Source organism: Ambystoma mexicanum, chromosome 3p (assembly GCF_040938575.1).
Source record: "Ambystoma mexicanum isolate Mex_15411 chromosome 3p, UKY_AmexF1_1, whole genome shotgun sequence".
Lineage (NCBI taxonomy): Eukaryota > Metazoa > Chordata > Amphibia > Caudata > Ambystomatidae > Ambystoma > Ambystoma mexicanum.
Window position 1 is genome coordinate 910,019,241 of NC_090925.1, and position 11,017 is coordinate 910,030,257.

General features: G+C 44.3%; 1 protein-coding gene across 1 annotated transcript in view; it reads left to right on the forward strand.

Moving 5' to 3' along the window:
* The window catches only part of LOC138579647 (CD276 antigen-like), a 122,597-nt gene extending 112,931 nt beyond the window's left edge, over positions 1–9,666 (forward strand). The window contains exons 5-6 of the mRNA XM_069649899.1: positions 1,798–1,908; positions 9,464–9,666. Of these exons, the coding sequence (XP_069506000.1) occupies positions 1,798–1,908; positions 9,464–9,516 (164 nt within the window). The 3' untranslated portion in view covers positions 9,517–9,666. The remainder of the gene's footprint in view (positions 1–1,797; positions 1,909–9,463) is intronic.
* Positions 9,667–11,017: the final 1,351 nt, after the last annotated feature.

Below are 11,017 nucleotides of genomic sequence, written 5' to 3' on the forward strand. Positions count from 1 at the left end.
CAACCTTGGGCTTAACACACGACAGTTTGGTATCAGCTTCCTCCAACTCACCGGCTGTATTGATCCCGTAGGTTTGTCTTGCCTCTGGAGTCAAGGACGGTACCACAGTAACCAGCACGCCTATCAATGAGGGAGGCCCCAGTGCACCGTAGACATCTGCACCTCCACACGCCAGCTGTAACTCTCGGTCTTATGAGTTCTCTCTCTGACTTGTCTGTAACGGTCTAAGAAAGTGTTCGTGTCGCAAAGGGGGAGTAGAGTTTTTAAATATCCTACAGGGTTGAATGGGAAAAAGGTGTTACAGGGAATGGGGTACCGTGTCTCGCCCGTCAGTGTCCCACTTCCACTCCCCAAAGACCCCCCCCATCCTGGTGATCCTCCCTCAGACCCAGGAACTGGATCCAACAGCGATGGCCATGTCCTGGCCACCTGGATGACAGATCCCTGGGGACTAGTAAGTGAAATACCTTCAGGTTTTTCAAATGAGCCATGTGCAGTTAATCAGCAGTAGCTTTTTCGTCTGAATCAGTCTAGCATCACAGAACAATTGATGTAATGCCATCAAAAGAAGTACGGTAGGGTGATAAATAATATCACATAATCAAAGAACTCAATACATGTGGGTGGGCACAATGTGTATAATCAATCTAGCTGTGTAAGAATTGACCTAGCTGCACTGTAGCCAATATGCCATCAAAACTTCTTCAATCAGTCTTGGAGTGATCTTGCAATGCAGAAATATTAATATTATGCAATTAAGAAGCGAAGTACAGTACACACCAGTCGAGTCCTGCAATAATTAAAACTTGCAGAGCAACTAATCTGAATCACAATGTACCCAATAGTATAGGTCACCAGGAGCAGAGCTAAACGGTTTGTTGTCCCTCATTTGAATGTAGCTTGGTGTGTTGCATCTGGTGTGGGAGAAGAAAGTGCTAGTTGCCAGGCAAGGGCAGCATCAATGAATACCTCACACACAGAGGCGTTGCTAGGGGGGTCTGAGGGGCCTATATCCCAGGGTCTTTTGGTTGTAACCCTGTATAGAATCTCAGGGGCTACGACTAAGAGGCTAGCTAGCCCCGAGTCCTGACAGTCCCAACATTAGTGCAGCCCCGGAACTTTTCCAGACTTAGCACCACACCTGCTCACACTGCTGTCTCGTTCACATCCAAGTGTGGATAACGAGCAGGTATCGAAAACTAAATCCTGGCCAAATTGAGTTTTTGTTCCTCTGCAAACCAGCTCAGCAAACACTCATCAAACAATGACTATGTGACATGAATCTTGAAGGGTTCACGCTAAACCCAGCCAGGAACATCACATCAACGGCCCCCACATACCGTTTCGAAATGGGTGGGTATTTTATTTCCATATTTTCTGAGGTTGGGAGTAAACATATTGTTTAGGGTAGGGAGTACAAAAGTAATTTCCGTTTCCACTGAAAGTTCCTTTTAGGCCACTACATAATACATTTTAACTCTACTACATTTTCTTTTGTAATCAATAATCCTTTTCACATAGCAATAGATGTGGGTTTTTACCAGAAAGTTCCTCTTCAGATGAGGCGGTAATAGTAGACCTCCATGTGGCACTGCCCTGCTGGTACCACTGATCCAACCATGTCTGTGCAGCCGGGTGGATGGAAGCAGCCGACACGATGCTCCTATATGTGTAGTGTTTCCTATTTTTGTGGGGAGCATTTTATATAGTATTATATGTAATGGAAATCAATGGCCTGTGTAATTCTCCCTCAAATGCTTGACTAACATGTGTTTTCCTGTGCTTCTTCTCGTGCAGTGATCCACAAACTCAGCAGCTGGGGGTCTTGCCCACTGTTACAAGGAGTCTTGTTCCTGCTTATTGTAGTTTGGCTTATTTCCCTACTCAGGGGCTGGCGGAGGAAACACAGTAAGTATCTGAGGTGTGAACAGGCAGGTGTTTTGCATAGCTGTCAAATTACCTTCCTTTGAATAATCTGGCAAGCATTAGGCACTCTTTTTTTAAAAAAAAATACTTGCTTCCTGCAGTAACGCTGCAAAATAGTCCTCTAGTCAAATAACTTTCAGTGCAAATGGCAATTAGGACCAGCATTTCAAAAATGAAACATACTCAATTAACATTTAAATGATTGCGTCACTCAGAGATTATGGCTGACATAACCCTGGGGAAGTAAAATGCTGCTTTTGTGTGGTTATTTTGATCAGTTTCCGCTTCTTGTCAAAGCTTGCAGCAACAGCTGAGAATTCTGCAAGCAAAAACTTCTTTAAGCTGACTGAGCCATCTTGCCCTGTAAAACTGACTGCTTGGAAACCAGGTGACCTCATCACAAAACAAAATCCCTGTGCTTGTTTGCCAAAACAGCAAGAGTTGACTCCCTGTATGAGCTTGCTAGGGCCATAGGCCAGAACCCAATCACTTCAGAGGTAAACTACTAAGCATCTTTCACTTCCCGAACCCATCCCTGTTCTACACCCGCTATCTACACAGCCAAGGCTCTTGTGTATCGCCAACCTGTACAACATGTATACCAAACCCCTCTTTGACCACCTCGATGCTATTGGTATCTCATATACCAACTATGCGGACAGTGCAAAAATCCTCATACCTCTCTCTGGAGACTACCCTACAGACACACTTTGCATCAATGCCATCTACGAAACCATTCAGGCCTGGATGGCAGCTCACAGCCTTTGCCTCAATGATGAGCGTTGGCCCAGCATCACACCTGGCCAAATTACACCAGGATTACAATACCTTCACCATTGACGGCCACAAGATTCCAGTAGCAACGTCCATCAAAACCCTTGGCGTCTTCCTTGATTCCTCCCTAACCATGACCCGCCACGTCAACTACGTTGCCACCCCCTCAGGATACGCAATCAAACTAATCAACTCTAGCAAGCCATTTATCTCAAAACAGAATCATGTAGGATCCAAACTGGTCTATTGCAACGCCTTATTATGTGGAACTTCAGAAAGAAATCCAAACCACCCAAAACAATGCTCTACGGGAAGCCTTGACATTGAAAGGCATGCCCACATCTTGGAAGTCAGAAAATCAGTTCACTGGCTCCCAGTTAAGGACAGAATGAAATTCAAGATACTTTCTATCACCTTCAAATGAATTGCCAATGAGGCTCCCCAATACCTCATGGATACCATCAAAAAACACTCTTCCTCAGACCCACCACGGCTCCCTACAAACACTGCCTCCTCACTCCTCGCTACAACAGGAAAAGAGCAGGGGGTGCCAGCTTCTTTGCCCGTGCCCCAGCGATTTGGAACAAACTACCTCCTTACCTATGAAACAAACCATGTACCATGTCTTCAGAAAACACCTCAAAACTTTCCTATTAAACTGATAGATGACTTTCATGTAGCTTGTTTCCACCTCTACCTGGTACTTCCCTCCCCATCAACTCGCGTAACCAGTGCTTAGATGCCTGTGGGTTTTACGCGCTCCTCCAAATGTACAAAATAAAATAAAATAAACAACTAAAATAAATGTATGAACTTGAACCCCAAACTATCACAAACCTCCTCAATACTGACACACACACAACAATCCCACCAAAACTCCTACTCACACTCACCAATGCGCAATTTGCTTACAAAAGTCCCTCCAACATGCAGAACTTCATTATGCACACAGCCTAGACGTTCTCTTAAAATGTTGTTTGTCATGACATGCACATCTATGTTGGAGTAGCTAATGCCTCATGGTTGTTAAATCCACCACAACAAACGAAACCAAAAGACAGGTAGTGCCCTTGCCATCATTCACAAATCCACATTAACATTCATCAGTTTCCCTCCACACTTCTCCAACTTAGAAGGCCTCTGTGGTTTCCTCACACTGCCATGCCTATCACCTGCCACACTGACTACCTCTAATTGGGCCACAAAAAGAGCCTCATTGAGGGTATCACCATCTTTCTATTATCTGCTTCCATTAACCACACAGACAATACTTGCCTCATAGTAACCTCCCAGACACCTCGCCCTCTAAAACCACGAAAGCTGTCTCCTTGACCTATAAACCTAATTCCACCTCACTTCACACATCACATATTCACTCCAAGGAAAACATCTTAGTATTATCTCAGCTATCACAACCCTTTACTGTATCCCACCCGCCTCTCTTGAATGACCTGACCACCACTCATTGATCAATCCACAGCAGGCCACCCCAATCCCCTGGGGAAGCCTAATCCATAACATATCACCACAAAATTAGCAGTAACTTCCCAATGTGGCATGAAGGCATATAGTAAATGTAAATATTACAGGACCCGCAGTAGTTATGGCTATGTTGCTCAACCCACAGGAAGAACACTTTTTGGGCGGCTTATAACTTCGCCCCCCTCGGACCCCAGACGAATCCTCACGAAACTTTGCAAAAACATATATTGCCCATCAGATTGATTTTGTTGAGGTTTCATCAAGGGGGGGGGGGGCAAAGTTATAGGGGGTTCCCAAAATGTGTGGTTTTTCCGTTAGACGCAATGGATATAAAATGTGCTCACACCTAAAGCCCAAACCGCTAGACAGGTGTTCAGCAAATTTGCAGCAGGAGTGGCGGCTTGGTCCCGAAAGCGTGCTTTTGTAAATTTGGTGTATATCCGTCTAGCAATGGTGTTAAGGTGTGCATGGCCACCAGGGACCGGCTATGTGGTAAAGTCTTTTAAAAATTGTGATAGGTTTGAAATGGAAAACAAATGTGCTTGTGGGTACAAGTTGAAGTGCTGGTGGGATTGCAGCAAATATTTTCAAGGAGGGTCAGCAAGAACTGGAAAGCATGGTTTTGCAAATATGTCCTGTGTTTCGTATTTTGCTTATTGGTGCATGTGGCATGGCCGAAGTAAGCTGTAGGTTTGAATGGGAAAAAATATTCTGCTTGCGGTTACAGCCTGAAGTGGTGGGCTAGACTACAACAAACCTGCGTGATAAGCATTAGCAAGGACCTGAAAGGACATTTTTGGGAATATGTCTTGTGTTTAATTTTTCGAAAGTGTAGGACTGTAAGTAGAAAAACTGGTGATATACCTTGGTGCCTGGGTAGTGGGCCTGGTCCGCGGCAAACGCAAATGTGTACTCTGGTTTGCTCGTCTGGGAATGCGGCATGGCCGAAGACTATGGGCCATTAGTTACATTATTAGGATGAAGTGGACAATGAGCTAGAATGCAGGGTAGGTGCAATGTTCCAGGGCTGTTACCAGGGTACAAATAGTCTTCTTTTTGTTTTCTTATTGGTGGAAATGTGGGGGTGACCCTTTAATCACCTTAACCAAAAACAGGCCCACCACTTAAGAAGAGAGTAAATGGTTGTATATAAAGCAAGTTTATTGTACAAAAGCTCTGGGGAGCGGTTAGATGGTGTTGCAGGACCAAACTAACCCAAGTCTGAACAATACAACATCAGTTGGCAGTTTATAAACTTTTTTGCATCAAAAAACACTCCCAGATACACTTTATTACTCTCAACCCACCAAATATGATTGGGCAAAACCTTGTCAAAGAAATCCCATCTTTCCCCAATTCTTCCATTTACATTGGTCAGGCTTATATTCATTGTTATCTTCAGATCATATTTTAAAGCTCAACTCTTCTTGGGAATGGTTGTAGTAGGTAGGTCCTGACGTTGGTGCATAGTTTAAACATTACTATTGAAAACCTTTAATCTTTAAGTATGATTGCACATGGTATTGCTGACTTATTTCAGCAAATAGAGGAAGGTCTGCTAAATTATTGTTTCCCTTGGACTATAGATAGCGATCGCCATTCCACAGACTTCTGGCACCTTTAAAAAGACCTTCGAAGTTGGCAGCTACATACAACCTCAGATGACCTGGAAAAATACTTAACTGAACAAATGACTAATCTGCTCTCAAGATTTTAATACAGAGGGCAAGATAGCGTCTGTTCCTTTGCAACTTTTCCAATCTACAAGGCTCCCACTTTATCGCACAAATTGAAATAACTAAATAGCTTTAGGCATTTAGCTTATCCAGTGTTTTACTACTGATCAGAATAAACAAAAAAACTCTTTTGTTCACGCTCTCAAACATCAGGAGATTATACCTACTATCTACAAGACTTAGACCATAAACGCAAGTCTATTTCTGCAGATGACGACCGCAAAAGGTTGGGCCATCATTTACCTGCCTTCTGTGTCTGAAAACATGTTTAGAAGAAGTAAAAAGTGCATTTGCAAGAGATCCCTAACCACCATGTTCTGATTCATTGTAGAAGGGCACATATACTGAGATTAATGAATTGTCCATGTATTTGTATTAAGGTACATGTATGTTTGTACATTTGGTAGATTTGATACTTCATCTTTCTGCGCCCATGCAAGCCAATATTGTATCAGTTCTAAACAAAACATTAACCGCGCTCAGTTTGCCGCACCCCCAGTCATCAAAATGGCACTCGCAACATGAACTCCTCATAATAGAAGGGACCCTCTTTGGCCACCTCGACATTGCCCCCTTCAGCTAATACTTTAACTAATCATAATCATCTTCTTGGGGAACATCTCTACAGCCATCTCTCACCCCGGTCTCAATATGGTTGTACTCCTCCAATGAATCAACCTGACTCGTCCCCCCACCATTTCGACAATCTACCCCATCACACAAGCATGCCAATTTGGTTGGGGAAACAAAGCAGCTTTAGTTGGAGTACTCATATGGGATGAAGTAGTGGTGGACCTAGTCTTGGACAGAGTTACGATCATCATGGCCGCACCTGTTGGTACCTGGGCAGAGCAAAAACGCAAAACGATTTGGGAGGAGCAACAAAGAAAAAAGAAGAAGAAGTAAAAGACAAAATGCAGAGCAGTGATAGTTCCGGTGAGCGTGCCATTCTCAGTGTCATTTGGAGGCACAAATGTACAGCAGGTACTTCCGGCATACTCTGGCCTCCATTGCCAAGAAGAGGTCGAGTATGTACCGGTTTTGCAAAGTTATGAACCTTAGTGCCTGTAATTCTTCCTCGATGGCACTAAACGTTGACTCAGAAGTGTTCATAAAGAGCAAGAGTTCATACCTGGTCACCTGAAGCCATTTGGTATTTGCTGCTGCTTGAATGCCAGGTGCCAGGAGGGAGGAAAAAAGGTTTCTGTGTGGCTAGATAACCAATATCCATCCGGAACGTCTGCCAAGGCCCGTGCGGATGCTGCTGAGAGGTAGTTGGACCTTTTCCTTAGTAATAATTGTCTGAGATTTTCTCCATCAAGAATAGTCTCTGATTTGTCCTTATGTGGTGATAAAGGGGACACAAGGGCCACAGCGGACAAAGGGGGTACAGATTTCAGGCATTGGATGAGCCAAAATCAAATGCTCTTGAGGTATTACAAGGACAGGCACATGAAGGGTTGAGAGACTGCACACACCTCGCCAGGCTGGAGGCAACTGTCTGCTTGCACGCTGTACACAGATCCAGAAATTGTCGAGAAGGTCAGCCGTACCTTCAGCCAAATCCGCAATGCGCAGAATGTTACTGCAGTTCCCATTTGTGCCAACAGGCACCGTGCCATTGCCATTAAAACATAGAGGAAAATGGGTAAGTGTCTGTATCTTAACAGGTTTTTCTGGTTCTTTAAGCCATGTCAGCAGTTTGGCATGGTAAGAATCCATTGGCATAATTATGTGCACAGAAGGAGGAAATACCCCAGTATCTCCCAGTGGTTAGAAGGGCGAGACGGGGTGATGGTGCAGAAAAAGGTGTTAGGCGCAATAAATAATAGCAGCCTAAAATAGTAATTACGGCCTAAGAGCTGTTGTCCCAGTAACTTTATTCCAGTCCCACTAGCCATGGCCTCCGGTCGTGGCCACTCAACATATTGGAATTGGAATTCGTTATTTATAACGCGCTTAATACCAAGAGGTTTCTAAGCACAGACCCGGGGATTGGAACTGTGTTCGCACATTCCCAGCCAATCTCTCTGACCCTGTTACAGCTTTATGTCCAAACTAAATATTTAATCTGTGTCCCACCAATAACATTCAGTGCTTCACAGTGTTGTAGATAGGGTGCGGCATTAGGGGGCAAGGCCCACCCTCATCGCCTTAGGACACACACAGACATTCTTGCTAGGTTCAACAGTGTTCAAAGTTGTCCCTAACAGCTGATGGGAAGGCATTTTTGCTTCTTTGCTGTGCAAAAACTATGTTTAACTTTTCTTTTCCTGGAATTTCAAATTGATATTCGTGTTCTGCATAACCACGAGCTACATGTATGTCTGTGTCCAAAATGACTAATCATGTGATTTTATTAAACAAGCTCTTCCAGGGTGTGTCTTGAAAGTAGTTCATCTCACTGGACAGGATCTTGGGTTGTCTCACGTGGGTATGAAATAATCAACCAGTCTAGCTTCTAGGCACACATCGTATTGCACTCTGGCAGTTGTAGTTCGATATCCATGAACTACAAAGCAAGGCAAAATGGCATGTGCTATAAATGCCAGGATTTACAGAACATGGTTTCAGCATATGTTCACCAGACAAGAGTCTTGATGAAGTAGATGGGTGAGGAAGTGGGCAGTGCTTTGTCTTCATTACTGACTTTCGAATGCTCACCCTTAGCAATTATGTATCTGCATATGATTATTATTTATTTATTTATTTATTTGTATTTGTAGAGCACACTACAGCCCGCAGGCATCGAGGCGCTATATTATTGTGTGGCTTAAGGGAAAACACTGTACTAACTTTGCATGTGTGGGACTCGTTCGATGCGGTCCCACCCTGAGCAATGGAGAGCTGTACAAAAATGGGGGAAAGTGGAGACCGAGAATGACTGGGTGAGCAGGGGAAGGGGGGCTATGGAAGAGGATCCATCCCATAGGAGTCACGTTTACATGTGTGCAGATCTCCGGAGATCGTTGTGGAACCTGCATGCGCATATTCTAATTAGGCTCCTTTCTGCCTTTCCGTCTTACACCTGAGCCACATTTAGTTGAGTAATAGTAACTTCTATTATTTGCAATGCAATTAATATATCCTATACAATCTCAAAAGTCCACCTGGACTGCAGGAGTGACAAAAGAAACACACTGATAAACATGGATGTATCATCTTATTTTGCATGTGTAGACCACTCAGGCCCACCCTGTAATGCAATTCTGGCTTTACCACTGGGGCCTCACCTCACCAAATAATTGGGCCAACATGCCCCCCATGTCGACAACCAGTATGAAACCGTTACAAATCGCTTAGAAAAGCCCCCTAGAATTACCAAGAAGTGCCCCAAATCCTGACACTTTAAGCCCTGCAGTGCACCAATTGCTTGGGCTATGGGGGAGGAGAGGGTAAACATGGGAAGATGGCCGATTCCTAAACATCTCTTTTCAAGCCCCATGTTTTAATTTACAGTATAACTTGTCTCTTCATAGTTTTGTGTTTTTACATTTTGACACTCATCTACCACCATCATTAACGAACAAGTTTTCCTAACACAGGTGAATCCCGGACCTTGGACGTCAGTGTTCTCCAGGACATGAGGAAAAGCTAGCAACCGAGCCCTGTGCCTGCAGGCCACACCTCAAGACCACGTGATACACTGGAGACAGGTCATTGGACAGCACAATTACTGGACACAATGCAAGACTAGGTTTTTTTTTCTAAAACAAGTCATTAAAAGAATCTTTTTGAGGAGTCCCAATTCGAAGTCATATTATATGATATTTATAACGCGCTTAATATCCAGAGATTTCTAAGCATCGACCCTTGGGATCGAACCTGTGGTGCTCTGTGTCGTTTTGCTTCCAAGGTGCGCACGTGTCTCCTGACCTAACCTCCCAAGACAACTTAGAAATGTATTTACAGCTTCGAAAAGAAGAGAATAACCTAATGTGGCATTGGGGAATTGCTAAAAAAAAATACACCGACACATGAATGGGCACTCTTTCTAGCTGCACGGTGCCAAAGGGAAAAAAAACATTTTCCAAAGATTTCATGAGGGCTTGTCCTTAACAGGCTGGGTGTGCACAGCACCCTTCCGCCCATGGCCAAAGCGAGTGTATGTAGAGAGAAGAGCACAGGAGTTTTCCCTGCAGCAACCCTGTGCTGCTGCTCATGCTCAATGGGGCATGCATGGAATGGGCATACTGCTCCACCAGCCAGGCATGACCCCTTGGTAACTTCGGACTAGATATCCTCGTGGTCGGGGCGGGGTGGCGGGTGGGGAGGGGATGGGAACATCTGTGATGCCTTTTCACTGCGAAGCAAATAGGAACATTAAGGGCAGACAGTCTGCATGCCTAGGGCGCTCAAACGTTAGGCTCCTAATGCTTACAAGGGATAAGGGTTTGAATATGGAGGCAGAGCAGAAGGGCCAGGCTGAGCTAAGCAACAGGCAGCTGCATTTGAAAAAAGTGTATGCACGTGGGTGTGCTTGCGCGTGGGTGTGTTTGTGTGTGTGTATGGTCTGTTCAAGATCGTCTAATTGTTGTGGCAGTTACACATGAAAACCTGCTTTGCAGGGTATTAATGGAATGTATTATTGTGGACACTTGCATTCCAAATGCATAACACAGTGGCAATGTTGGCATACATTCTAGAGACAGTTCTAGCTCTCCATACATTTTGAGCCAATCACAACCTCCTTTGTATACAGTGTCTGTTCATGTTTTTATTTTGTGGGCATTGTGTGCTGGGTGACAGGTGTGAATCCTCATGACTTTCTGGACCTGAGTTGCAATATCAATGACTTTCATTGGTCAGTCTTCCTGACTGCATGGGACCATTCCTCACATCATGGGCAGTGTGGTGGCCAAATAGCTGTGTAACAGGAGAGGACACATAGTTGTGTGGCAGGTGAAGGGGCCGATTACAGAAGTGTAAGTGACAGCTTGGACAGTTGGGACTGAAGGCTGCTCACTGGTAGAAGTAAGTTTGTGACTGCAGCCAAGAATGACCAGTTAGTTTCTGGTAAGGGGAACACATTTTAGGACTAGAATGTTTTCCTTTGAACAACACCTGGGACTTCAATATAGAGAAATTCTCTGTTCTAC